Source organism: Capsella rubella, unplaced genomic scaffold (assembly GCF_000375325.1).
Source record: "Capsella rubella cultivar Monte Gargano unplaced genomic scaffold, Caprub1_0 scaffold_7, whole genome shotgun sequence".
Classification (NCBI taxonomy): domain Eukaryota; kingdom Viridiplantae; phylum Streptophyta; class Magnoliopsida; order Brassicales; family Brassicaceae; genus Capsella; species Capsella rubella.
The window spans coordinates 2,079,182-2,106,514 of record NW_006238917.1 but is presented as its reverse complement, the minus strand read 5'-3'; the positions used below and the strand labels follow the sequence as shown (position 1 = coordinate 2,106,514).

At 36.2% G+C, this 27,333-nt stretch overlaps 7 protein-coding genes and 1 non-coding gene across 10 annotated transcripts; 3 read left to right on the top strand and 5 right to left on the bottom strand.

Moving 5' to 3' along the window:
- Positions 1-496: 496 nt before the first annotated feature.
- On the top strand, positions 497-569 carry TRNAE-CUC. The gene has a single exon. It is a non-coding gene; the product is annotated as a tRNA-Glu (tRNA).
- A 184-nt stretch (positions 570-753) lies between these two features.
- LOC17878419 (NADH dehydrogenase [ubiquinone] 1 beta subcomplex subunit 9) lies at positions 754-2,484 on the top strand. The gene is made up of 6 exons (XM_006284649.2): positions 754-930; positions 1,040-1,081; positions 1,648-1,729; positions 1,860-1,915; positions 2,006-2,081; positions 2,214-2,484. The coding sequence occupies exons 1-5, from the start codon at positions 799-801 to the stop codon at positions 2,045-2,047; spliced, it is 354 nt and encodes a 117-aa protein (XP_006284711.2). The 5' UTR covers positions 754-798; the 3' UTR covers positions 2,048-2,081; positions 2,214-2,484.
- A 1,301-nt stretch (positions 2,485-3,785) lies between these two features.
- LOC17878734 (arginine decarboxylase 2) lies at positions 3,786-6,649 on the bottom strand. The gene has a single exon (XM_006283153.2). It carries the CDS (start codon positions 6,173-6,175, stop codon positions 4,022-4,024), a length of 2,154 nt encoding a protein of 717 aa, XP_006283215.1. The 5' UTR covers positions 6,176-6,649; the 3' UTR covers positions 3,786-4,021.
- A 4,560-nt stretch (positions 6,650-11,209) lies between these two features.
- On the bottom strand, positions 11,210-12,605 carry LOC17877770 (V-type proton ATPase subunit c1). The gene is made up of 3 exons (XM_006284517.2): positions 12,455-12,605; positions 11,751-12,036; positions 11,210-11,666 (listed from the first exon to the last, which is right to left on the bottom strand). The coding sequence occupies exons 1-3, from the start codon at positions 12,528-12,530 to the stop codon at positions 11,534-11,536; spliced, it is 495 nt and encodes a 164-aa protein (XP_006284579.2). The 5' UTR covers positions 12,531-12,605; the 3' UTR covers positions 11,210-11,533.
- Positions 12,606-12,946: 341 nt separating this feature from the next.
- On the bottom strand, positions 12,947-14,992 carry LOC17880932 (probable ribosome-binding factor A, chloroplastic). 2 transcript variants are annotated; one of them, XR_002832926.1, is made up of 4 exons: positions 14,571-14,991; positions 14,044-14,217; positions 13,505-13,712; positions 12,947-13,239 (listed from the first exon to the last, which is right to left on the bottom strand). XR_002832926.1 is itself a non-coding variant. In XM_023778825.1 (3 exons), the coding sequence occupies exons 1-3, from the start codon at positions 14,907-14,909 to the stop codon at positions 13,566-13,568; spliced, it is 660 nt and encodes a 219-aa protein (XP_023634593.1). In that variant the 5' UTR covers positions 14,910-14,992; the 3' UTR covers positions 13,314-13,565. The 2 variants fall into 2 exon arrangements, 1 of the variants encoding a protein (XP_023634593.1); XM_023778825.1 differs by lacking the exon at positions 12,947-13,239 and having other exon boundaries at positions 13,314-13,712; positions 14,571-14,992.
- Positions 14,993-15,188: 196 nt separating this feature from the next.
- Positions 15,189-17,285, bottom strand: LOC17880731 (amidophosphoribosyltransferase 2, chloroplastic). Its single transcript, XM_006283373.2, has one exon. It carries the CDS (start codon positions 17,101-17,103, stop codon positions 15,412-15,414), a length of 1,692 nt encoding a protein of 563 aa, XP_006283435.1. The 5' UTR covers positions 17,104-17,285; the 3' UTR covers positions 15,189-15,411.
- A 977-nt stretch (positions 17,286-18,262) lies between these two features.
- LOC17877535 (indole-3-acetic acid-induced protein ARG7) lies at positions 18,263-19,470 on the top strand. Of its 2 annotated transcripts, none has more exons than XM_023779275.1 (2): positions 18,263-19,066; positions 19,194-19,470. In XM_023779275.1, the coding sequence occupies exon 1, from the start codon at positions 18,580-18,582 to the stop codon at positions 19,039-19,041; it is 462 nt and encodes a 153-aa protein (XP_023635043.1). In that variant the 5' UTR covers positions 18,263-18,579; the 3' UTR covers positions 19,042-19,066; positions 19,194-19,470. The 2 variants fall into 2 exon arrangements, with proteins under 2 accessions (XP_023635043.1, XP_006286078.1); XM_006286016.2 differs by having other exon boundaries at positions 18,264-19,066; positions 19,243-19,470.
- A 3,544-nt stretch (positions 19,471-23,014) lies between these two features.
- Positions 23,015-23,890, bottom strand: LOC17880972 (auxin-responsive protein SAUR50). Its single transcript, XM_006284749.2, has one exon. It carries the CDS (start codon positions 23,649-23,651, stop codon positions 23,328-23,330), a length of 324 nt encoding a protein of 107 aa, XP_006284811.1. The 5' UTR covers positions 23,652-23,890; the 3' UTR covers positions 23,015-23,327.
- Positions 23,891-27,333: the final 3,443 nt, after the last annotated feature.

The window sequence follows — 27,333 nt, the reverse complement described above, 5'->3', positions numbered from 1 at the left end:
TCACATAAAGATTTACATATAGAAGGACCACAGTTCCATGGACCCTTTGGTCAGTAGTTTCATAAGTGTTTTTTCTTCATAAACTAGGGATATCAATAGAAAAGTAGCTTTATCGATATCATGTGCTACCTCTTTCTACCTTCCCAACCCAACCACTTGTCTAAAATCTAAAACTTTGGATCTTCTATTCCAAAGCTAAACATATCTTAACTTTCTCATTCATAACATCAACCAATTGTTTTTTTATTAGTCTCAAGGTTCATAGCACCTATATATAATATTCCAACTATAAAAGGTCGAAACCAGTGAAAAGGTAAATAGAGCATTGTGAAATATCAAGTCTATGTTACTTTAACTTGAAACAGTTTATTTCAGGTTTGAATCTTGAAGCATATACTATGTCTATGTTACCTGAAAACTTTGATTGTAGCGAAAGGTGAAGTCTCTCATTAGGCTCCTCGAGTTAACTAAATCTACTCAGAAGTTTAGTCAACAATCCGTTGTAGTCTAGCTGGTCAGGATACTCGGCTCTCACCCGAGAGACCCGGGTTCGAATCCCGGCAACGGAGTTTTTTTTTCTTTCCTTCCTCAAATTTTGAATGTTTCCTCAAACCCGTTTCATGTATGGGCCGTTTGTTTTGTTTTTAATCCCAAGTTCCAATCAAAGGCCCATTTAATATTTTTCTTCTCCTTCCCTCTGACTGAAAGAGAAGGTTTCGTACTGTTGAAAAAGGGGGAAATCAGATAGAAGAAGAAGAAGAGTGTAGAGGGGAGACTCGATCGGAATCAGAGAAAAAAATGAGCGGAGTTTCGACGGCGGCGTACTTTGCGCGGCGAGCGGCACAGAAGGAGAGGGTTCGAATCCTCTATCGCCGTGCTCTTAAAGATACTCTCAATTGGGCTGTTCATCGCCATATCTTTTACCGGGACGTAAGTCTTTCCTCAGATCTCCCGATTCAAGCTTCTTTTCCTTGTTTGTTGTTTCATCGATCTCGCACATTTAGGGTTTTGATTTAATTGATCTTCCTTCATATTGCAGGCTTCTGATCTGCGCGAGAAGTTCAATGCCAACCAGGATGTGGTTTGTTCTCTTCTCCTTTCATTTCTTACCTCCATCAATTTCTTTGTTTAATTGTTAATTGAGTTTTTAATTTGGTAGATATAGAGATATGAACATTGGCATTCTAAGGGTGTTTGGATGATAAACTGCGGATTTTTATGAAACGCGTGTGCTACATTTTCTCTGGCTTAAGTTGTTTAGATTTGTTTGCTATTTTCAAATAAGTGAATTTAGTGTATGCTTGTTTCACAGATGTGTTAGACTGTTGCAAAATTAGCTAGGAGATAAGAGAAACAAAAATGTTGTTCCAGTTATTTTGTGTTGCGTTTGTTGTATATCCCACTCATTATCATTACACTATGGAACTCTGCGTTCCTAATCCATCAGCTTATAATTTTTGTTTCAATGCCATCTATGTAATATTTTGTTGCCATTAATTAGATGATGTAAACTGGAGTTGGGAATCATATAATGAGATTCTTCTTTCAACTGCTGACACAATGACAACATTGGTGTACATTTGCGTTTCTCATCTTTATCTCTCATTGTTTGTCTCTTGATATGATTGATCATTGGGGTTCTTCTAGGAGGACATTGACAGAATCGACAAACTGATCGCTCATGGTGAATCAGAATACAACAAATGGCGGCACCCTGATCCTTATATCGGTAAGCATCGTGACCCATAAATGAATTGTTATGAACAATTCTTATCAGCTATTAAGCTGTATATAATTCGTCTCACATATGAGAACTTTAGCGTTCCAATCCTCCAAATGACCCACATTTTCTGTTGTAGTTCCATGGGCTCCTGGTGGCTCAAAGTTCTGTAGAAACCCAACTCCGCCTGCTGGGGTAATTCTCAACACTCATCACGTCCTTTGTCATGGTCTCACTTTCTTTTTTGCAAGTGCTGATCTTGTTTTTTGTGTGTGGCTGATGCAGATTGAGATTGTGTACAACTATGGTCTAGAAGACAATCCATAAACCTAGCTTCTATATTTTCATACCCATCAATAAAGTAAGTTAGAGGATCACCAAATGCTGAAGTTGCTTTCACAATAGTTTATCTTCATTCTAGTATCTATAAAAATGTCGCAGTGGAACAACTTTCAAGTGGCTATGTTTCAATGGTGTTTGTTATCTACTGCAGATTGAAGCATCCAGTGGCTATGTGGTTCAGCAGATAAATTAACAACTTTCAAGGTTGAAACTTTGAGGGACCAATTGTTGTTTTTAAAAGTTGTTTCGTTCCAGTATGAGAATCTTGTTTCAACTTGGTTTATATTTCTTTATCCAAAACATTTCTGGCTGCGCTTGAATCATGGATGTTCCGACCATGAAAACTTGTTATTAAAAACATCAAAAGTGTGTTCTTTTTGTTACCTTGGCTGCATATTATAACGAGATGGGTCTAGACCGAAGTAGTTGTATTCACCCGTTACAGTACGTGAGAGCCATAAACTGTTTCTCTTTTTTGATTTGGCCGACATTGCTCATTGGTTGTTTTTGATAATCAACTTTGTCCTCATTCACAGAAACGCAGCATATGAATAAACACACTCCAAACCTCTTGGAGATTAAATTTGAACCATAGATTGAAAACTTTGGGTTCTTAGGGATCAATTATCTAACTTGGGAATCGGGACCGATCCCTGCAAAATTGATGTCGTCACCGCAACACATGGCATTTTGGTAAGGGCTAAGGACCATGGGTCGATAAAAGTAAATGGGATCAACTTGTCAACAATATGCCGATTCCAAACCCAAATTGCAGAATTTAAAGCAAAGATGTTTATAGGATTGGATTCTACCAACCTTATCTTAGCCCCATTTTTTAGTTGATATCCTTCAATCCCACGGTGAAAGGAAAGTTACAACTTACAATTTTGCAAAAAGAAATAAGAAAGCTTGAGACAAAACCAAGACTGAACTTGATTTTTTCAAAATTTTGGTTCACCGTAAATTATTACTAAGCTCTTGAAGTTTTAGATTTCGAGGAAGGTTTCATGATAATGATAACTTTTATTTTCTGAGTTAAAAGAATACAAACATATTTCAACAAAACACACCACAAAGTGACACGATCATCTACAAATTGATGGCATGAACCACATAGTACTACTTTGCCATCTTCGTCAAACTTTTCACCTTCTTAAATATTAATCCTTCCTTCTTCTTTTTTTGCATGATCGCCAACAACCGGACAACTATAATGGAAACAACACATTACCCCAGCATCGAATATGCATTTCTTTTCTTTGCGGAAGAAATGATAGAATGGGTCCAAAAACTAGCTCCACGTAAAAGGAAATACTGTATGTTCCCACAAGCCGTGACTTTAAAAATAAAGAATACTATTCGATAATGCAAAAAAAAACTCAATCATGAGCCACAGTGTCAATCATCACTAAACCGCTTCCCAAAGTCTTGTAATTTAATACAAGGCAAAAGATAAAACATGTCAGTCGATAATACACATATGTATGTCAGAATCTATCATGTCATCTATCATGGCCATGTGGAACTTATGTGTGTTGTCACATTCACTCATAAGTTCATAACCACATATGCCCTCTAAGATGCGGCGAACCTTACCCCTAAAATATTAATGACTCACTAGACAACAAACTTTTCTTTACTTATCGTAGACTATAGAGTGAAATGAACTTGTTCACAATTCATCGTTTTGAATTCTAATGAACGGCGGTGAAAGACTCTGAAGTTGTTCATAAAATAGTTTTTTTTCTATTGAATCAAATAAAACGGGAACATTACATAAAGATCCGAGTTACACAGAAGGCTCTCATTATTCGGATCCTTTAAATTAAAACCTTAAAATAACGATGGATCCTGGATCTCATCATATATCATTATTGAATAATTTATTGAAATAATCGTGCAATGACGATTTTACGATAATATAATGCAACAGCAAACCATACAACGACCACCTTTTCCTCAAACAGAGAGGTAATCGAAGCCGTCTTCGTCGCAGTAGTAAAAACCGAGGTTATTGATCGCAGCTGAAAGAGAGTTACTCGGCGATGCAGGCTCAGTCGCAAGATACGGCATGTTGTGGAACGAACGGTCGAGGTAAGCCGCCACATTGTTGAACTCATCATCATCTTCTTCTTCTTCGTCTTCATCGCTACTGCCTTTGGTATGCATCATTTCCTCTGCCCGGTGCTTTAGCGTTTGAAACATTAGCTCAGGCTCATGCTGCACTGCTCGGAGAACATCCGCTGAGGACTGACCAGGCACGGCTCGGGTGACTGCAAAGCTGTGTGGTCCATCACTCTGCGAGACCCGGACAACACTTGGCCCACCAAACAGATTGTGAACTCCACCCAGCGCCTCCTCGTAAGCCCCTCCAAGGAACATACCCAAAAAGTACCTTCCTCCACTTCCATTGTTGTCAAGCTCGTGCAATGGCAAGCTGGACTCCCCGCCTATGAACTTGTTGATCTTCCCATCGCTGTCGCAAGTTAAATCCGATAAGATCGCACGAGTCCCGGGCCTTTGATCGAGCTTATGGATAGGAACAATAGGAAACAGCTGATCAATCCCCCAGAGATCAGGAATCGAAGTGAAAACCGATAGATTTATATTGTAAGTATGAACCGTATCGGATGCGCCAATAGCCTTCAACACCCACTCGCATAACCCATCAACAGAAGCTAATTGCTCGATGCTCAAAACACCTTCTTTGAAACCTTCAACACACCTCTGCTTCAGCTGATCGACATAAAGGAGGCACCTTTCCTGGTCTCCACGCATCACAGCAGCGTAAAGATCCTCATAATTCGCACGAGCTTCCTCGTCACCTTCTAGCAGGAACTGGATATCATTAGGTGTCACTTGATGATGACCCGTTGGTTTAGCTGCCGAAACAGCTTCGAAGATCAACACAGAATGATGAGACACTATTGCTCTACCGCTTTCACTGCATATCACCGGATGCTTCACTGACCTCCTGTCACACACAAACCGAACAGAAGCTACAACAGCTTCAGCATACTCCTCAAGACTATAAGCAACAGAGAGATCCGAATCTCCAGATTTAGACCCGTCGTAGTCAATCCCCAAACCACCACCGATATCGATAACTTTCATATGTGCACCAAGACGCACAAGTTCACAGTAAAGCTGAGCAGCCTCGGCGACACCATCAGAGAGCAACGAAGTCGACGGAATCTGTGACCCAATGTGAAAATGCAGAAGCTGGAGACAGTCAAGCATACCAGCTTGACTCAGCTTGCTCACCACACGAAGAATCTGAGTAGTAGTGAGTCCAAATTTGCCCTTTTCACCTGAAGTTGATCCAAAATGACCAGAGTGTTTAGTCCTCAGCTTAGCCCTTAACCCAATCACAGGCCTCACATTCATCTTCTGGCTCAGCTCAATAACCAAATCAAGCTCTTCTTCTTGCTCAAGCACAATCATAGTGTTCAACGCCAGTTTTCTCCCAAGGAGAGCCAACGATACATACTCAGCGTCTTTGAAACCATTACACACAAGAAAGGCATCAGGATTACCTTTACACAAGCAGCTCATAGCGAGGAGGATCTCAGGTTTAGAACCAGCTTCCAATCCAAATCGAAACGAAGATCCAAACTTGACAATATCCTCAACAACGAATCGATCTTGATTACATTTCACCGGATAAACACCTTGGTAATGAGAACCATATCCTTGGCTCTGAATCGCGAATTCAAACGCAGATTGAAGACACTCGAGCCTGTTCTTCAACACATCAGGGAAACGAACGATAAGCGGGAGCTGCAATCCCAAACCTCCGGAGGATTTCGGATCCGTCACCTTCTTAACGATCTTGAGCAAATCGATGTCTTGGTGAGGCAAAGTCTCAGAGCCATGAGGACGAACAGAGATGTTACCAGACGAATTGGCGGTGAAATAAGGAGCTCCCCACCCATCGATTCGATACAGAGACGATGAGAGAGAGGAAGACCAACGGCAAGAGCTGTCAACAACAGCAGCGGCGGCGGCGGAAGTTGGTGAAGACGCCGGGATAAAGACATCAGCGGCGGTGGTGTCGGAGAAAGCGTAGCCAGGAGGCACAAAGGAAGTATCAACGCAAGCTAAAGCAGGCATCTTTATATCTTCTTTTCAGCCCCAAAAAAAACGATCACAATCTGGCTTTACAAGAAATTCTCGAACAAAACAAAAACTGAAAACCCAAAAAAACCGAAACTTTATATCTTTAAAATTCCCAGATTTTGTGAAGGTAGGGGTTTAAAAACCGCCGAGGCCGGAGCCTCGGCTACCCCCTCAGGAGAAGGCAGAAGATGAATCTATCCCCGCCGTGAAATCCACCTCTGGCAGCTCTACCCGATCCGAGAATCTCCACGATGAATAATTTTCAGAACAAAGAGAAATGGAAAAAGAGAGGACTTTTCAACAAATCTGAACTCAACAAATCAAATTTATAATTGCCCAACCATGCAGAGGTGAGAGGAAACAAACCAAAAGAAGAAGAAAACGAGAATGTGAAGTATTTCTCGGGACAATGCAAGAAGAAACCTAAGCGGAGAAAACGGAAATGAAGAAGAGAAGGCGTGAGTTTGATGAACGCAATTGGCACCTGTTTATATAGGCGGAGCCGAGGAGGAGGAAGCAACGTGAGAAGGTTGAGACTGAGGCAAGTTTGATTTGGGCCGTGGGGCCCATTTACGATTACGTTTTATATTTTTCCTTTTCTCTTCAACATCTTTTCCTTTTTTTCTACCTTTTTGCACCCAATTAAGGTAATTTATCTTATGTTTACGTGCTGTTTTACTAGTAACCACATAATTAGACGAGTGACTGATTAGGATTATGTAAATGATACAGTCCGAATTCCAATATACATCATTGTAGGTCTATTTAAAAAAAAAAGTAAATATATAAAAATCATTCGTTTAATTAGACAATTATGATAATTTTTCTTATGCAAAAAGATGTGTTAAAAATATATTTGTTGTTTCTTCTCTATTGGTCACATTTATCTCATACTACCTGGCTCCACATAATTTCATAAAAAATATTTTCATCTTGCATATTTTGAATTAATAACTTTTTTTAAAAAAACGCTCTTGGGATCTTGTAATAATGTTAGGTATCAATTGAGAATATTCCTTATAATTTTAATTTTGTATAAAAATGATTTTAACACCTTTTAGAATTTCGAATTCATGATAATGTGGAATAGTACTAACTTCAAGTAGGTTAAGCAAATAATTTTATTTTATTTTTTATATAGTTTAGGAGAATTTTTTGAAAATAATAAGATGAATCTAAAAGCAATCTATAATTATTTACTGGACAACAACGGAAGAAATTTATTTTCAAGTTTTTTTAAAAAAAAATTCTATCTTCCGGGTACCTCGTGTAACACATATTATGCTCTCGTCTACTAACATTTTTTTGTTATCTTCTGTGATAACTGTTTACTTATTAACAATTTTTCGGTTTTTCAATGTTATTCAAAAATTTAGATTGGTAAAAGACTAAAAGGAACCTACTCTCTACTCTGTATATGTTTTCATCAACTTGCGCAAGATGGATGGACCATCGATATGAAAGCTTATACTATATGTAATATGTCTATGGGATTTGGACCATATATCGATGAAGCTTAATACTATGTCTACTGACTATGGTGAGTGGTGACACATGACCAATAATTGCGTAATCTAGTACATGTGCCGCCTAATGGACCATTGAACGTTAGACAATGTTAAATTATCAAATAGTATATAAAATAACAGTGACTTTGCTTTTGTTTAATTTGATAACCGTTGTTTAAACTAAGATCTTAGTTTCCATTATTATAATTTTTTTGGTTTTTATCCTGACGACAAATTTCCATGTTAGCAAAGTGTTCTTTAATTTTGTTGCTATAAAATAATTAAAAAAAAGGCAAAAAGGTGAGAGGAAAAAAAAAGAAACATTGACGTAATGTAGTGAAATAATCTGGTCGATGCTGTCTGGTTTAAGAAAAATAATAAGATTCTGCTTTGGTCACGAACACTCGGCTACGAGGCGCCGCGTGGCGGCCTTACGTGTGGGGACGAAGTGGTTGTGTTGAGTTATGATTAGTGTTTCGTCTCTTCTTTTGCAACTTTTTAGGTTAAAACCTAAAACCTCCAAGATTGCGCCGCTCGTCCTTGCACGTGCGAGTTATGGTCTCTTTTATATCGTGTGAATACGATCGAATCATCGAGGAGATGTGTAATTATGTTTGTTCGTTCGAGTCCAACGTAACGGATGAAGAATTTGCCACGTACCTAAAACACATATATCGGTTTGTTCTTGTTTTTGCACTAGGTGACTGTGTTGTGTTATCATGTTTAAATGCGAAAAAGGATTTATACAGGGCAAGAGAGGGCCATACATTTTTGTTAGAATTTGGAAGCTTGTAATTAACTTGGAGTTTCGTGACCTCTCTCTATATGTATTTTTACAACATGTTTTTAATTTCCGCATATATAGTGTTTTTAAGCTCATCAACATATATATCGTGCATCTAGTCGATTTCTCAAACCCGATACAGGCTATTTTTCTATATTTCGAATAATATTTTTAGCACTATTATGGATTAAACTTGAACATTCATTCCATATCAAATATACAAATTTCTAAGGAAAGGACCACGTATTCCCAATTCCCAAATTCCTTAAATATGGTGGAGCAACAAATCACCAAAGATAAGTTAAAACAACAGATTTGTAGGGATCCTTGCAATTCATAATAAATCGAGTTGTTGAGAAGATATACACTCCTAAATTGTAAAAACTACTTTTCCACAAACAGCTCTTGACTGTTAATGTACAAGCAAAGAAAAAGAAACAAGACGATCAAAAACTAGTAAAATACTAATATCAGTAACAAAGTACAGTGGAATATGCAACAATTATCAAAAGAAGGAAGAATTGAAGAAGAAGAAGAAGAATATAGAATATGCAATCTATATAGAATATGGAAAGGAAAACGCGTTGACGGCAGTAGTCGGACGTTTACTATATACTGAACGCGGACGGCACACGTATACTGTTATGGTGGTCTATTGCCTTATCGTAAATAGTGCTCTTTCAACTTCATCTTTCTCACACAAGAAAACTATTCTATATTCCTCTTTTTCTTCAAAAGAAATACGAAAAATATATTCGCATTCTTCAAAATTAATGATATTCGTATTGAGCCATGGTACTAGCTAGTAATTTTGTATAGTCTTTATTAATTGCTATCGTAAATCCCAATCCCCATCGGCCAACGGACTATATAAAACGTAGCTCTTAATTACATGACGTGCGTTTTGGAGAATACATTATCATGTGGATGTGATGGTCAAATTAAGGCTATACAAAGATGCAACGACTTTGACGGTATTTCTAAAGTTCAAACGTGCCGTGTTCAACGCAGTTAGTTAAATCTACTTCTTTGTAGTAGTATATCTTCTTTACCAATGTGCATGCATCTATCCATTTCTGAAATGTTCTAATCAATTAATCTGATACAGTTTTGCCATCTCAATAACCAAACAACGGCTCAACGTTAATTATATTATGGTTTATAAATATGACCAAGGCCTCATAAATTTAATTTTTCACATCCACGTGTTTGTAGTATATTTTATCAAAAAGATGAAATGTGTGTTATAAGTTATTTTCACTCTATAGTAGTAGTAACTCGACAATAAATAAGAGATAGCCACTGTGTGGTTGTCCTTTACAATTTGAGACATAAATGTTTCAAGGGGATTAGGTTTCGCCGCGTCTTGAACAACGTCGTGGACACACAATGGGTTGTTGTGATTTGTGAGTAAAGGAGTGAGTGGGACATCACACACAAGGTTCATATGGTAGATTCTGACATCTGAGTAAAACTTTCTTCTATTTTATTTGGGTTTGGTTCGGGGAAGCTGTTGGATAATTGATTGATATGTCGGAATGGCTCATAATTGAGTTTTTTATCTTCTTCTCTTAGTATTGCTGACATTGTGTAATAAGAAGATAGGTGTTGTTGCTAGTTTCGTTGAATGTCTTTAGTTAATTACTAGTATGTATGATAGTAAGTAAAGTATAGCAACGGACTCTTCTAAACTTACTATATGTCCTTAAAACTTAACGATAATTCCCGATCGAGTTGGCGAAATAAAAAGAGATGGACACAACATAAACTGATAATACGACGTAAAGACACTACATGTGTCAAAGTAAAATAACAACAAATCTGAAATTGACTTGAAAACAAGAAAACAAGGTCGTGATTGATTGCCATTTTAACTCTAACTGGGCAGCCTTACCCATATGGACAGCTGTGGTGATGGTTATATGACCACAAAAGCAATTAAGCACGTTTATATAACAGTAATATATATATATAGCATATATATTTATATATATTACATATATCGACACGAAAATTTGTTATGAAAGTTAATCATTTACAAAATTCTAGAAGGATTTATAGAACTACTACTATTACGTGAAAGATCTTCTACCTTATCATTGAAATTAATGAAGCATCTCGTCACAGCTGGAAGTAACACACACGAACCCAAGTCATTTCTGGAAAAGATAAATACTACTTTATTGTAAATCTTTACTAGTAGTAGTAGTATATTATTATAAAGCAATGAGTATCGTCGCACTCGTTGTGGCACACACATACTGCTTGTTCTCAGACTTCTGGGGTCCGGATTGATAATCATACATACGATTCGGTTTGGTTATGGTGCGACTATCCAAATTGCTCCTCTCACTTGAATTTGGATCATGATTAACAGATACGAATGTGATGACCAAACGAAACTTTGATCCAAAATCTCTTGTTTACAAAAAAAAAACAACAATTGGGAGTGGCAGAAAATGACGTTGATATTTGTTCTCCAGACTAGTCTTGAATAAAAAGGATGTTTCTGATCACTAAATTTCACTACGAAAACGTGGCCTTTGTCCCCCACCAAATAAATGTAACGGTAACTTTTTTTTGTTGTTGTTAATAATAGTAAATTTCAAGAAGAGGACAAACTATCTCCAAATAAAGTGAAAAAAAAATTAACTCAACAGGAATGTTCTTATGAATCAAATAAAAGATAGGAACATAAACACAAGAGGGAGCAAGACACATCGCAGGCTAATTTCATAAATAAAAAAAGACTCAATATATGAGTTCAGAAACCAAACTTCTTTACAAATAAATGTATTTAACTTTCTCGGGAAAAATACAAGAATACAAAAACATACCAAAGCTCCTCAGAGCTCTTTATTACAGAATCAAAACAATAAAAATCCTACATCGGAGAACAACCACCTGAAGAGAAAAGGAGATGACAATAGGCGGTTTTGCTTCCGAAACCAAAGTTCCAAGAATCCAGTATATTTTTTTTGTTGGTTCCCCATGATACATACTAAGCACGATAAAACAAAACGTACACAGAAGTAAAGGAAGTACCTTTGAGCAATCTTCTCATTCTGCTCTAGACTGGCCAGCTCGTGAAGAGAGAATGATTCCTACAATAAGCCCGTAAAGAGCGAGCGCTTCTGCAAAGATAAGGATAAGAATCATCCCGACGAAGAGCTTAGGCTGCTGAGCATTTGCCCTGAAAAAGAAATGCAAATGGGCAAGTCAAATACCAATGTCATAACAACAACAAAACTTTATTAAGCTGCAGGACGAGACGAACCTGACACCGGCATCACCAACAATCCCAATGGCCATTCCAGCTGAAAGACCAGCAAGACCACAAGCAAGACCAGAGGAGAGATGTGCGTATCCATCAAAGAGGTAGTAAGACTTGGCCTTGGGGTTGATACCGGTACTGATGATAACAGCAATAATTAACCCATAGATACCCAACACACCAGCCATAACCACAGGGACAATCGATTTCATCACCAACTCGGGTCTCATCACTCCCATAGAAGCCACACCAACACCACTCTTTGCTGTTCCATAAGCAGCTCCCATACCTAATCCATCCAATGCAATTCAAGGTTTTAACATCATGCTCAATATTGGATCCCACAATGAGGTTTCGTATGATCGATCAGATAAAGCACCCAATGGTTTCCAAAATTCTAGGAATGCACATAAGAATCAAATCTCATCTCATATTGACAGCAAAATCATTGATCAATCAGATATGCCAAGCTCAAATGCAAATTATATCCAATGAATCACAAATTCCTTATTTTTGTAGATCGAGCCTAGAAAGACTCATTATTTCCATCAATCAAAATCAGACAAGCGATCTGAAACAACGTTGTAAGAGATATTGCGCAATAAATTTAACAAATCTCAGACATTTTCCCCGAGAAAATGGGATAACGATCACGAACAAAGAAACAGATCAAAAGGAGTGAGAAAACAGAGGGAAAATGAAATTACAGGAGAAGACGAGTGCGGCTGCAGCGCCGAGGAAGCCAAAGAACGGAGCTGTTTCATCACCGCTGAACGTAGACATTTTCAAGTTTTGTATTTTGGGATCTGAAATCTGAAATCTGGCGAGAGAGAGAGAGATGAGAGATTGAGAGAGATGAGGATATCGCTGTTGAGTTTAATTTATTTTATTTTTGTTTGTTTTTTCAGATGAGTGGAAGGGAACAACTTTGTTCTTCTATAACAAGAAACGACCACGTCATATTGGGCCTGAGCCTAGTTTGATCAAACTAAGCCCAATTCTTAAGATACCAACTTCTACTACCAAGCCGTTTTCGTTGCGTTGAGTAACAAACTATTAACCCAAAAGCCCAAAACAGTACTATCTTCTTTTCATGAGTTTATCTTGGAATTCCTTTCTAATTTGAATGCAACAGGCTACAGAAAAGTAGCACTCCTCCTAGAATTGTGGTTTATAATTCAAAACTCTCACGTACTTCATTAGTTGTTATCTGATCCAAGACTTATATCAATAACTGTTGTCAAAACACCTAACATGATACCAGGAATGTGAGAGCTGACATTAACACAAAACAAAGACATTACAACGAAGCAGAAACAAGAGCTTATGCCTACACTGTTACACTGACTAATCCAAAATAACAATTTTGTTGGACATATCTGAGTAAACGGACCAAACAAGCTTTCAGGCTCCATAACGAGTTTTATAAGTAACTTTCATTGGTATTCATCTTCTCCGTTCTCCCATGCCGCCTTGTAATATCGTCCAAAAACTTCACACAAAACATGGAAAATGATTCTCTTAATGTCAGGAGTTGATTCATTTACGCTTGTTTCTATCAGATGCTTTTCATCAGAAATTAATGCTTTCTGTCTACACTCTATTATTAGACTGGCATGCATAGGCTGTATCTAGCTCATCTTTTGTTCAAGGGAATGAAACGTTGAATGTTCCGGGTATACAAAAATGACTGATCTCTCCTAAACCACCTAACGAGCTTTAGCTCCTAGATGAGTTGAGAACATAAGATGACTCACCGTGGAGCATTATATCAGAGTGATATGCACTCATGCTTGGTGCTTAAACTGCTACAGACCATTACTTTACATAGATTATGTCTTCGTCAGGGTCATCCACGTCCCAATCTTGATTATCCTCTGCTGAATCAGATGGTTCTGGTCTCCCTTCGTTTACACCATCCCCGCTTCCCTTCTCAGCTTTTAATTTGTCCAGTATTGCAATAACCTGAAACAATCTCTAGATCAGTATCTGACAGAAAACTTGGTGATAAGAATAAACGCACATGAGTCCGAACATGATACAGTTGCTAGACTGAATAGCAACAACTTGATACTTCCTGTGTCTAATATAATACGGAAAAGAGGTTTCTCAGAGCCGATTTACGAAGAATCATCAAGATCAACTAGGTCATGACTATGTATGCTAGGTGCTCCACAAAAGAGAGCAAGCTATAGACTTTTACAGGTGTCACTGAGACCTTCATTTACTAACCGAAGTTTGCATAAAATGCTTGAATATAGTTTGTTTGTAGTGAAAGATATAATAGAAGCCTTACCCTGCTTCCTCTTTCCATGGATTCATCCTCAATAAATCTGACCTCAGGCGTCAATCTCAACTTCATTCGCTTCCCAAGCTCACTCCTAACGTACTTAGCTTTTGATTTCAACCCGGCAATTGCTACATCTTTCCCTCTGTCATCACCAAACACGGATACATATACTTTCACCACCTATAATCTCAAAAGAAACCATTTTGTAACAGCTTGTAACATCTCCATAGGTAACGCTCTCAAATCAGCAGACACAAAATGCAAAACTTACAACAGCAAAGTCTTATTATCACCAATCATAAACACATAATATGAATTGCTTTGCTTGTGCCAAGAATAGATACCGGTATAGGATTTAAACCGTTCAAGCCAATATAAATCATAATTTAATCAAACTCAAGTTAAGGGCATACAATTTTGTTTCAGAGGTTTCTAAAGATCCTAAATTTCTACTCCAGCTGCATAAGAAGAGCAAGACCCACATGAATACATTACATAGTGATAGACAGGAATTTCGAAATAGGGTTTCTCACCTGCAAATCATTAGAGACCTCAACATCGCTGATGGTGGTAAGAGAAGAGAGGTAGCGGTCAGCTCCAAGTGCAGCTTCGGGCAACACGGCGTGCTGTAAAACCGTGTCAGTGAGAAGCATATCGGAGAGTTCCCTCATTATCTGCTTAGCCACCATCTTCACTCGCCTCGGGTTTGCCATACACCGTACACTCCGGCGCACGGAGAGATTCGTACGGAGGTTAACCGGAGCCATTGATTGCGGGAAGTGGAAAGACTGCGACTTGGAATGAACGGTGGAGATTGGCGGATGATGGAGGAACAAGAAGTGAGATTGATGGGTGTGAAGCATGCTAGGCATCGTCACAATAGGTTCTTAAATCTCTTGGATTCCTCTGTTCTGTGTTGTGTTTTTGGATTTGAACAAGTTTTGAGGAAGCAACGAAACAAGAACAATATCCATTTAGAATCAGAGATGTATCTGAGGGTGTACTAGTAACTTCACATATAGACGGTGACGTGGAAGAGCTGAAGTCACGAAACCGATCCGAGTTGAAAACTAAACCGAAAGAACCAAACGATAACCGATCCGAGATTTCTCATGGTTTTTCATAAACTCTGCTTCTAGTGAATTGCATGAAAACAGAGAAAAGATTTGAATTCTAAATGATAATTAAGAACAAAAACCTTTCAAAGATTCAGACAAGAATAACACTTTATCCATCCAAGACTCAATAAAAATAGTAAAATGGGGCAGCAATTAAGGTCAAATGGATCACAAATTCAACAAGATTTCGTCATCATATTACTCCATCAGTACCCAAAATTGTTCATAATGCAGAATCAGAACTTCCATCTGCTATCTACCGAACCCAACCTCCTTCAATGTTGTTGATTCCTCCAACGAGCCCATCATCGATAAAATCTCCTCCTCGCTTCACCTTATCCTCGGTTGGCTTCACGGGGTAGTCCCCGGTGAAGCACGCGTAGCAGAAGCTTCTAGAATCTTCCCCCAAATGTTTCTGCAACGTCTCAAGGGACAAAAACGCAAGGGAATCACATCCTATATAATCCCTGATTTCATCAACACTCATCCTATTCGATATCAACTCGTTGGAGCTAGGAGTGTCCACTCCGTAGTAACAAGATGCAGTAATTGGAGGGCTCGCGATCCTCATGTGAACCTCTTTCGCACCCGCTTCTCGCAGTAACCGCACAATCTTGGACGAAGTTGTTCCTCTAACAATCGAATCATCCACAACAACAACTCTTTTCCCTTCTAAAACTCCTCGGACAGGCGATAGTTTCAGCTTCACTCCAAAGTCTCTGATCTTCTGAGACGGCTCAATGAAAGTCCTTCCAACATAATGTGACCTAATCAAACCTTGCTGAAACGCTACACCAGCTTTAGCCGCGTAACCAAGAGCAGCCACGACACCAGAGTCAGGCACGGCGATCACCACATCACAATCAACAGGTGACTCGGTAGCTAATATCTCACCAAACACATGCCTAGACTCATACACAGACCGACCAAAGACGATCGAATTGGGCAACGAGAAGTAAATGTGTTCGAAAATGCATTGCTTAGGCTCAGGATGAGGCATCAAACACTGACATTTCACACCATCTTTGTCCACAACCAAAACCTCGCCAGGATAAACCTCTCTCTCATAAGTAGCCTCAATCAAATCAAGAGCACAAGTCTCAGAGGCAAACACAACAGCTCCATTACTTCTCCTACCCATAACTAGAGGCCTAAACCCATGAGGGTCACGAACAGCGACAAGCTTATCCTCAGTAACAAACACCATAGAATACGCACCTTGAAGCTTCTCACAGGCATCAACAATCCTCATGAAAAAGGGTCTAGCTTTAGAAATGGCAATCAAATGAAGCACAACCTCAGTATCAGAGCTAGTATTGAAAATGGAACCGTTCTCCTCTAAATCAGCTCTCAATTTCGTGTAATTCACTAAATTGCCGTTGTGGGCAACACCAACTGATCCAAATCGATAGCCAGCGACGAAGGGCTGAACGTTCTTGAGCATGGAAGAACCGGCGGTGGAGTACCTGACATGGCCGATGGCGATGTCTCCTGGTAACTGGCCGAGTTTGGACTCGCTGAAAACCTCAGAGACCAGACCAACACCAGTAATGGTCTGAAGAACCTTATCTTTGCTAACGGTAACAATACCAGCACCTTCTTGGCCACGATGCTGAAGGGCGTGGAGAGCCAAGTAACAGAGACGGGAAGCTTCAGAGTCGCCGTAGATTCCGACAACGCCGCACTCCTCCCGAGGCTTCTCGTCATAGTCGTCGTTGTCAGCAGCCAGAAGGGCAAGAGGGTTAGAAGAAACTCTAAGCGGAAGGGAAGGAGAAGAAGAAGAAGAAGAAGAGGAAAGAGAAGTGGGGAGAGGAGAGAAGGAGGAGGAGGGTTTAAGGAAGGGAGGAGGACGGAGGAAACGGTGAGGCTTGTTGTTGTTGTTGTTAGAGAGTTTACTGGGTTTAGCATTGAGAGAGAGGGAAGAAGAGATGCTAGAGGTGGCCGCCATGGATGATGAATGGTGATGATGGAGGATTATGAGGTTTTGTGAGGCTAAGCGGAAAAGCGAAATTGCTCTTTTAGGTTTTTTTTTATATTTAATTTAAGTTTTCTTGTATAGAAGGGGTTCTTCAATTTGGGGAAAGGGTTTTGTGACTGTGAGTATGTATAGCACACGTCGTCAGTGAAGTGGCCGCCTCACCCTTTTAATCTTCAGAATCTTTTATTTGTTGCTTCATCTTTAATTCTTCTTCTTGTATAATATTCGTGTATTTTGTTTCATTTTTATGTGCAAAGAATCATATTATATTTAAAAACTTTGATATTTTTTTCTTGAAGAGAATCTCTCAATTTCATTCTAGGTAGGTCCCTCCACTGTATAGATTTTTGTTTAAACCCATCAAGTGTTATGTATTTTCCTGTGGCTTAGAAAATACGTAGTAGCTAGTAGCTCAAAATGCGCAATTTCAAAATGAATCAAGTCGGGTTAACAAATAAAAAAATGAAGCGGGTCGGATAACTTGGTCGGGCGCAAACATTTAGAGGAAGCAACAAATCTAATTCCCCGAATCAAGCCTTTTGGGCTTTTATTTTTTATAAGCTTCGTGAAAGGAAGCCCTTGATGAGTTAACTCAAAATACATATAAAGAGTGTATTTAAAGTGGAATTATAAGAGATTTGTCTAAAACTTATAAATTTAGTGTTATTTAAACATGAGTTTTAAAAAATCTTATAAAATCCACTATTATTAAACTAAAGATTTCAAAATCCATCTTAAAATTTACTGTTATTGAAAATAATTTGTGAATTTGATTTTAAAGGGTTTGAGTCTTTCAGAGGATTTTGAGAGTTTTGAGAGGATTTTCTTAGTTAAAAATACACAAATCCAAATCTCATGGTTTTAGGTGATTTGAAAAAATTCCTTAAAATCAACAAAATCATTTAAAGCCTCAATAAAACTCAAATATGAGTATTTATTTTGATATATGCATCAGTTCAATACCCTTACCAAAACCTACTATGAATTTGTTGTTTACTAACTTAAAAAAAAAAAATATTGGTTAAGAATTCAGAAGTTCATTGTATTACATATATACAAAAAACTTTTATTGTAGATCGTTTTCTTTATTTACAACATAAAAGATAAAAGAAAATTAAATTGAAAGAAGCCAAAACCATAAATAGGTAAGAGTAATATCGTAAGTTAGCAAACGTTTAAAGGGGCAAAATAATAATTAACAAAAAAAAACACCTAAAAGCCATTTAAATACGAGAACGCTCCCCTCAATAATCCCCTGCTTGCCGTATTAATCCCAAAATTTGGAGACAAAAGCAACGCCTAAACCTAAATTATGTTCTAATCCTTTTTTTCTTTTCTCCTTCTCTCCAACAATTTTTATTTGATTCCTTCAGTTTTCTGAGTGGAGGAGCCAAAAATAAAAAAGTGTAAGCAAGCAACCACACCACAGGAGGAATCATCAGTCAAATGGGGAAGAACAATAAGATCGGAAGCGTTGTACGGATCCGTCAGATGCTTAAACAATGGCAGAAGAAAGCTCACATCGGATCATCCAACAACAACGATCCTCCTGTTCCCGATGTCCCTCCCGGTCACGTCGCTGTAACCGTGGGCGAGAATCGTCGGAGATACGTTGTCCGTGCGAAGCATCTCAACCATCCGATCTTCCGACGGCTCCTCGCTGAGGCTGAGGAGGAGTACGGATTCTCCAACGTTGGTCCATTGGCCATTCCTTGCGATGAATCGTTGTTCGAGGACATTATCGAGATTGTGAGTCGTTCTGAGTCATCTGGTGGACGAGCTGGTGCTGGTAGTAAAGGTGGTCCGGCGACGCTTGACGATCTGCGGAGATGTAGCCACGTGGGACTGGCTAAGAGCGTTGAATCTCGAACGTTGCTTCCTGAGATTGCTGAAAAATCTGTGTGCTAAATTTGCAAACGTTAATGATGCTTTGGTTAGAGATTTACTTTTTTTTTTAATCTCTAATTAGAGTCCTTTTTTTTTTTTTTTGGTTTCTTCATTTTGGAAGTTTTTTTTTAATAATTTTTCGTTGCTAATTTTAATGATTCTCTCTGGGAAAGGAGATGGCAAAAATTAGGGTTTGATGGTGTTTGTTTTGGTTGTCGCCAGTGTTTGTGTGTCATCCCAGAACCGAATTGAAGATCTGATGAAGGAGATTAGTGTTTTTGGAGAGAGAGAGAGAGAGAGGAGCCCCTCAGTTTTTATTTTTTAGATTTATTTTGATTTTGGTCATAGAGATTATTATTATTTTATATTTTCTCTTTGGCTATTTTCAATTGTATATTCAGGTTTCTTTGGATTTTAACTGAGGAATTAATAATAATAAATTTGATGAAAATTTGCTTCTTTTCTTTCTTTTCTACTTATTGTGTTTTATTATAAAAAATCGTATTAGTTACCGTAATTTTCGGTAAAAATGATTACGAAACGCGTAACTTGTAATTGTTAACCAGATACAGTACTGATTTTATTAAATACCGTTCATATTTCATACTCACCGGTTCCATTCATTACTCCCATTAGAGTAACAACATTGCAGATTTTAACAAAGCAGTAAAAACATCCCTATCGCTTATGAGTAATTAATCTTAGAAATTGAAGACAAATCAAGTTACATAGAAAAATCATTTAATACAATCTAATCACATATGATTATAACTGGGAATGTAATTGATACAAAGACATATATTGATATATATGTATATATATATATATATGTGCTAAGATATCGTGATTTCTTTAGTGTATGAAGAACAGATTTTATTAACATAAGCAATACAAACAAACAAATGTTTTAAAATTTGTTTCTCTTTATATATGCAAATTCTTATGATATTATCCAACACATATATCATAGAAAAAATACATTAATATATAATCATACAAGTGTAAGACTGTAAGTTGTAGAAATAATAAATAAAATACAGTAAAGTGATATCTTTGGTCACTTAGATTTTATTATTATTACGTGTGGAAATTTTAGAATATCAAAAGTTTATGTGTTGCACAAAACAAAATAAATCAATAATTTATGTAAAGATTTGTGAGAATGCACCTTTTTAGTTGTGAAAATAGGAGTAAGATTATTTTTCCCGGCCCATATAAGAGATTGTGGAAGTCTCTGTCTCACTCTATTCTCTAATCTTGACCAAACCAACATTATCTAATTTCTCATTGGTACGGTGTACGTGGTACCTCCACCAAATCATCCAACCTAAATCTTTACACCTGATTTAACAGTTTAGATAATCCCCCACTTGGACTTTTCCCACCTTCTACGAAAAATAAACTTAGGGAGTCTTAGAGAATTACTTATACACGATATCAAATATATACATCTTCTGGATATCAATTGTTCCCCCACCTTCTAATTGACTCTACGTTTAATAAAAAGATTAACTGCAAGTAGCCGGCATATCCCCAATAAGTTGTAGACATCGAACTCCGGTGGTATCAAAGAAGATCTGTTAACATTTTTCTTAGCGTACGTAAACTCAACGATCTAAAAGCGATCTCTTTAATTATAGACATGGTCTTCCGTTTACAAAAAAAAAAAAAAAAAAAAAAAAAGACATGGTCTTCACCAGAAAATAGTATTTGGGTAATCATAGAAATTAAACCCACTAAAATATTCATTAAGAGAAAAAAATAGTTGTCAGGTTGATATTGTTATATCATTGTGCTTTTACTAGACAAGCATATCTTGGTAAATCTTTTTGCTTTTACGTGAGTATTCATTCTTCAAAGCACTAAAAAGAATTGATTTTGATGTCTATCTTTGTTAGATTTCAGTTAACGATTACATAATTTTCCGAAAGTTATGATTTGTACCGTTCTGGTCCTGCCAAGATTCGTTAAATATGGATCGGTCTAAACCCGATCCTGATTTTTTCTCACAATTTAGAAATCGGTCAAGGCCAACCAAAAAGATTTAAACATATAAGATTATATCGAATCTGTAATTAATTTAGAAAAAAAAAAAAGAAGTGTCGACCTAACAAGTTGAGCCGACAGTTACGTTTACGGTTTGGACCTAACTATTTTTAATCAATAAATCCAACCAAATTTTAAAGTCAATAGTTACATTAGGGAGTAACTATTTCTGAACAAGTTGAATTCCGACGTTTCGTAACCTACTAAAAGTAAGACACTATTTGCTGTATAGGCCGTTCGTTTGCTTAGTTTGTGTCTGTCATAATCCTTCTAAAAAACTACTCATGCTTTCACTTTTGGAAAAGTGCTTACGAGAGAGATCATAGTGTCTGCTAAATTATTAGTTAACAGATTACATTTTGTTGCTTTGCTTTGTTTAATTACAACTTGCAACTATTGTATACTAAAACCTTATATTAATAAATTCTTTGTTATGTTTGCATTGCTATAAGTATCTTCAGTATGGAATAACTGTATAATAGTTAGTTGTAGAATTTTGTTTGTTGTTCTAAGATTTTATGTTAAATCGGCGTACTAGCTAGTGCATTGATGATGTTGTTAAAACCAACGGAGCTCGGAATGCGTGATAAATCTTGTATCAAAATTCGAAATTAACGACTAATTCAAAAGAGATCGATCCAAACAAAAGAATCGTACAGTAGTCGTTAGATAATGAATTAATAATAATTAATTGGGGGGGGGGGGGGGGGGTATAACCTTTTTTAGAGAAATGTTATAAATTACAGCTTTTAAATAATTGTACGGAATAGGGAAAAGCCGTAGAAGAAGGAATCGTTTGATTGCGCATGCAGTTCATGTTGTATAGTATACAATGGCTGACTCTAAAGAATGATTAAGGGACGCAATATTTGGAAAACAGCTCATTATATTATTTGTAAAGTCTTCGCTTTGATATATATATACACACAACTACTTCCATTACCACCATGCATGAGTCATTTCTTTTGCTTTAAACACCGTTGTATATTTTGTATAAACGGGGTAATTATTTAATATAAGTAGATATATATAAAATGAATTTCAATATTTCTAATGTGTAGCTTTTATATATCTACGAGTTGATAAAAAAAAGTCAGTACTTTTTTTGGTTGAGTTATGAATCAGCTTTCACTAGTATATATAGTTTTAATATTTTTTATTTTTTTTTAAGAATTGTATCCCAAATAAGCTTTTAGTGGACAGACTCTTCAAATAAGTGTTTACATTAAAATAAACAGTGTATAGTTGATAACTTGATATTACTTAAATAAGCTGAAAAGACAATGCATAAAAAATACACATTGCAGTCAAAGTAGTAACAGTACAAAAATATAAAAAAGGTGAGAAAGTAACTAGTACTTATTAATAATACTAGTTTACTGTTAGGTGCTCAGTATGAATAATAATAGTATAAAACATGTAATACAGTCAAAACTAATAAATAATATTGGTGAGAACACTTACTGTGAGTCTGTGACTTATATAGTTAGTTGCACCATATACTCTTTAGAAGATATTGGTGGCCTAGTATTCGTTTCAAACACCCGTTAAACATGAACGGTGAACGTTCGTAACGAATTAATATGGATATTATGTTTAGAAACCAGTTTCTTCAAACGAATGTAGAAAATGTCTTATCTGGTTCCGTACATGATAAAAAGTACCCCACATTCTCTGACATACCCATGTTCAAGCATGCACTTTCAAAAGGTTATGCAATCCATTTATTTGATTTGACTTAAAATCTTCCTTCTTTAAGAACCCTAAAATGGTTTAGCTATTACAAATAATTTTATTTTTTTTACTTTCAAATTAAATTCATAAATTACAAGTTAGTTTAGTTCAACGGACAACGTTAATAGTCTTTTTTTTTTTTGTAGGAGGTAAAGACAAAAAACATTGCACAAGAATCAATAGAAAATATAAGGGAATTATAAACAAATGGAGGAATACTTTTTTTTTTCTCTTGCATTAATTAACTTCTCTCACAAAATCATCAAGATCTGTGAGGAAAACATTACAAACTTTTCTTTACAGATCTAATAAACCCATAGAATCTCTATCTCATATGGGTTTTGCTCTCTTGTTAGACGAGTCATTTTACTCGTTAAAAAAAACCCTAGGCGGGCTTTAAAATAGAGGAAAAAAAATTACTTAGAAAAGAGAAGAGATGCTATTTTTTTTTGTAAAGAGAGGAGCGTCTGCTTTCGTCTTTAACCATCTTCTTCTGCTTATTCTTCAAATGAGGCAACTTAAAAATATCACCGGATCATGGAGGTTAGGGTTTGAAAGGCGAGTTCATCACAAGGGATAGTGAGACCCATGTCGTGATCGAAACCAAATTCCTCCTCGGCTCGTCTTAAGAGAGTTTGGAACTCAGGATGAGTCAAGAAGGAGATTGGGACAATGTATCTGCTTCTGTTCTCTCCGACATAGACAGGGAAGTGTCCCTTCGGTACATCGAGTGGAAGGCAATCTTCATCGTAACCTCCTCCGTTCTTCTTCCCCAAGCTTGAACATCTCTTCAGGATCTGCTTCAGCATTGCTGTTTGAGTGAGTTTTGAAGTTTTCTTTATTATAGCCATATGTTTTTGGGTTCTTGAGAGATGAAAAGATTTTGGTTGTTTTTTGGGAGAGAGAGAGAGGTATGGAGAAGGAGGATGGGTGGGATATTGAGGAGGTGAGGACTATATATTTATAAATAAAGATTTTTGTACGTCCATATTTGTGTGGGTAGAGAGTGAGAGAGAGAGAAAGAGAGAGACACGAAGACATGTGCATATGTGTGTGGAAGGAGAAGGTGGGAGCCAAAATGGTTAAGGCCAGCTGAGGATTTTAATTTCATTGTTGGTCCTCTCTGTGACATTGTGGCCCCTTGTGATCTCCTGGTCCTTACCAAGATACACCATAAATACTATATATCCTTTTTTATTTCCTACTTCTTCTTTCTAGTTTTAATATTCACTTCAAACACGTATGTGACTACTCCAACCAAATGTTGACAAAAAAAAAAATAAAGACTAATCCAACCAAATTAATCGGCTAGCAAAAACCGTCTGTTATATATACATTCTAATAAACTCAATACTTTCGCTAGAAGATTTGTAAATTATACCTATATATATGTTTTATTGTTGTTGAGTAAATTATAATATATGTTGATATTAATCGATTCCATCTTGAGAGTATCTGAAGAAGACATGAGATGTAATTCCCCCTCCGGAGTGGGATTGCAAGGAGCTGACGGGGACGATGAGCAATGCAAGCTCCTCGGCCAGTTCGTTTTGTGCTTTTACAGTAATATATTGCAAATGTCTTTCACAGTAATGAATTTTTCTTTTTACATCGACCTCGTGTGCTACACTAAAATAGAAAATTAACATGGAAAAAAATATTCTCTTAAATTCAATATTCCCCTTAAGATGGAAAAAAGATTCTCCTATCAAAAGCAATGTTTTCTCAATATTTTTTATATTCTCGTTGAGTTTTCCCAAAGAAGCAAATTAATATGGAAAAAAAGATTCTTCTATCAAAAATAATGTTTTTCTTTTACTAGTATATACAGAAGTTCTCAAAAAATATATATATATAAATATAAAAAATACAGTTCAAATATGAAAAGCCCATAATAAAATGGCAGAAGAAGGGAAAAAAAAAGAAGGTACGTACAGATACAGGTGTCGTGAAGGTGTGAAGAGGGAGAGGTGTCATCGAAGAGCGTAAATCACGGACTTTGGAAAGAGTAATGTACTGAAGAGTACAAAGTGGGAAGAAATGTGGTTCGAGAGAAGAGTGTGTGTGTGTATGTGTATGCGCCTGTGACACTTTCAAACAAATTTTCTTTTTCCTTTTAAATTTGCAGACAGACACCCATGTGCTCTCTCTCTTACCTACTGTTTTCTTTCTTTCTTTTTTATTTAAGTTTTCTCTGCGTTATTTTTTTTTTCTTTTCCAACGGTAGGTTGCAGTTACTCCTCAGCCTTCTCTCTATTTTTTATATTTCTTTCATTAACAAATATCTTTTCAAATTACTCTCTGAAAAACGCCTCCTAGCTATAGGACACACAAAAAGAAAGAAAGATGAAAGCAGGTCTGAAGTCACCACCATTTGAAGTGCAGCATGATGCCGAATTGGGAGGTCTCTAGTACAATTATGCTGCCTACGTTTGATTAACCGGAAACGAAATTACTCTTTGCAAAGAAACTTTAACTTTTCTCTCAACTTTCACTAATTTTGTTCACTCTTTACTTTCACTTCCTTGCTACACATTAAGTTCACTATGATCAAGTCGAGAGCTTATAGAAATAAACTCGTGTTGATATAACAAATTTAACGTTTGAAAGAGATTATAAATTTATAAATGAATAGAAAATAAATATCTAATATAGTTTTAAAATTTTCTTAATTGAAGACCCTAGATCAATCTAGAAACCCTTAACTATATTAGTCTGGCTTTTTCTCAGTAACCAAGAACCTGACTCTCTCCAACAAAGAGCCTGACTGCACTTTTCCCATAAGATAACTAGATGAGAAATGTTGGGGTTTCTTTTTTCTTTTTCTTTAAACCACTTTTCTTACAAGTGAGGTAAGGTAACTAAACTGATAATACGCTCAAGAGATGTCTCATTTTAACTATATATTGTTAGAAATAGTAAAGCCAAATGCTTGTTTGATAAACCCAAGGGTTACTTAGTTTATTAGATCGCCGAATATTGCAACGTATATTTGATATAAAACAGCGTGGTCATGAAATCGTAAATAAACAAATTTTATGGGAATATATGGTTAAAATGAGATTTGTTTAGATACAAAAATAGTTGTGTGATATCATGTAAACTAAAGCATCATCAAATACAATAATAATTTTAAATATCTGTAAAAATAATCTTTGAAATTTGATTTAAAATATATATGAAATTAACATTTCATTTGTTTATAAGTTTACAGTCACGTTATTCTTACAAATAAAGCTCTAGAATTTGATTATCTACTGCATATAGCTTAGATGATAAATTTCGTAGATATCTAGGATATGATAATCTTATATTAATTAGATCTGTACACTCTTTGAGTGTAAGAAAATCTTCAGACTATTATTCTAAGATACGCAGGACACTTTTCTACTCATTTCCCCATATATACAATCTTTGACTGGTATATAAAATTAAAAAACTATTGTTAATAGTAAAAGTACTCAATTTTGCATTAAAAACAAATTAACTCAGAGGTGTGCCTTAATGTTGATTTCGTTTTGTGTCTTAAACACAAAAGCTTAAAGCTTTACGGGTTGGACTTATAAGAGGTAGTGTCGCTTCTTTCTTTAGAGATGAGAAGTGAAAAGAATTCCACATAATATACAGTTTCCATAGACGACGGGATTGGTTTAGTTACAAAACTTCAAAAGCTAGTCATAATCCAAAATTGATTAATTGTGAAAGCAAACATGGTTTTGTTTTAAATTAACAATCCCATATGCACTGGTCTCGGGAACTACGGCCCATGCGTTAGGGAGCCACCTATGTTTCTTAAGGTCCTAATCATCCTTGTCCTAATCAACTTTTAATAGTATATTATAAGTATAAAATAAATGAGCAATTACAGTAAAACCTCTATAAATTAATACTCGATAAATTAATAATCTTTATAAATTAATAAATTTTTCCGATCCCAACTTGGGACCAGTATAATTTTAGACACATTTCGATAAAATAATAAGATAATAAATTTTTTGAAAATCCTTTGTAAATATATGGTCCCATCAATATTATAAATTAATAATTAGGTAAATTTTTCAAAATATATGTATATATAGACACATTAGTTTTTGTTAGATTTTATTTCTAATATTTTACTATATGAAATATAGTTAGCATTCTCTTTTAATACATAATAATTATTGTTTTATTTGTAATTGATTATATAAAATACTAATTATCATGATTAAATCTTATTTTTAAATATTGTTTTGAAAATATGTTCCAAATTAGGAATATCTCTCTATAAATTAATAATTATTAATTTATCGATAAATTAATACCTCTATAAATTAATAGATTTTCATGGTCCCAACATTATTAATTTATAGAGGTTTTACTGTAGTTGTTTAGCAACCGCTTTATATCTCTTTCTTTTTTTTCCCCAAAAGTTAATGACATTTTAATTTCTTTATCCATCAATATTAATATATCGATTATTAATTTTGTTTGTAACTGATTTGTTTCGTAGTTTAAAACTCTGAACATAAAATAGTAACGATCCCCAAAACC

Bases quoted from the DNA above. Each gene is read 5' to 3' on its own strand.
- LOC17878419 (XM_006284649.2), top strand. From the start codon at position 799: ATGAGCGGAGTTTCGACGGCGGCGTACTTTGCGCGGCGAGCGGCACAG. The intron at 931-1,039 runs GTAAGTCTTTCC...TTCATATTGCAG, and splicing joins GCCATATCTTTTACCGGGAC to GCTTCTGATCTGCGCGAGAA. The intron at 1,730-1,859 runs GTAAGCATCGTG...TTTCTGTTGTAG, and splicing joins GCACCCTGATCCTTATATCG to TTCCATGGGCTCCTGGTGGC.
- LOC17878734 (XM_006283153.2), bottom strand. From the start codon at position 6,175: ATGCCTGCTTTAGCTTGCGTTGATACTTCCTTTGTGCCTCCTGGCTAC.
- LOC17877770 (XM_006284517.2), bottom strand. From the start codon at position 12,530: ATGTCTACGTTCAGCGGTGATGAAACAGCTCCGTTCTTTGGCTTCCTC. The intron at 12,037-12,454 runs GTAATTTCATTT...TGGATGGATTAG, and splicing joins AGCCGCACTCGTCTTCTCCT to GTATGGGAGCTGCTTATGGA. The intron at 11,667-11,750 runs GTTCGTCTCGTC...TTTCTTTTTCAG, and splicing joins GTTGGTGATGCCGGTGTCAG to GGCAAATGCTCAGCAGCCTA.
- LOC17880932 (XM_023778825.1), bottom strand. From the start codon at position 14,909: ATGCCTAGCATGCTTCACACCCATCAATCTCACTTCTTGTTCCTCCAT. The intron at 14,218-14,570 runs GTGAGAAACCCT...TTGAGATTATAG, and splicing joins AGGTCTCTAATGATTTGCAG to GTGGTGAAAGTATATGTATC. The intron at 13,713-14,043 runs GTAAGGCTTCTA...AGATTGTTTCAG, and splicing joins CCATGGAAAGAGGAAGCAGG to GTTATTGCAATACTGGACAA.
- LOC17880731 (XM_006283373.2), bottom strand. From the start codon at position 17,103: ATGGCGGCCACCTCTAGCATCTCTTCTTCCCTCTCTCTCAATGCTAAA.
- LOC17877535 (XM_023779275.1), top strand. From the start codon at position 18,580: ATGGGGAAGAACAATAAGATCGGAAGCGTTGTACGGATCCGTCAGATG.
- LOC17880972 (XM_006284749.2), bottom strand. From the start codon at position 23,651: ATGGCTATAATAAAGAAAACTTCAAAACTCACTCAAACAGCAATGCTG.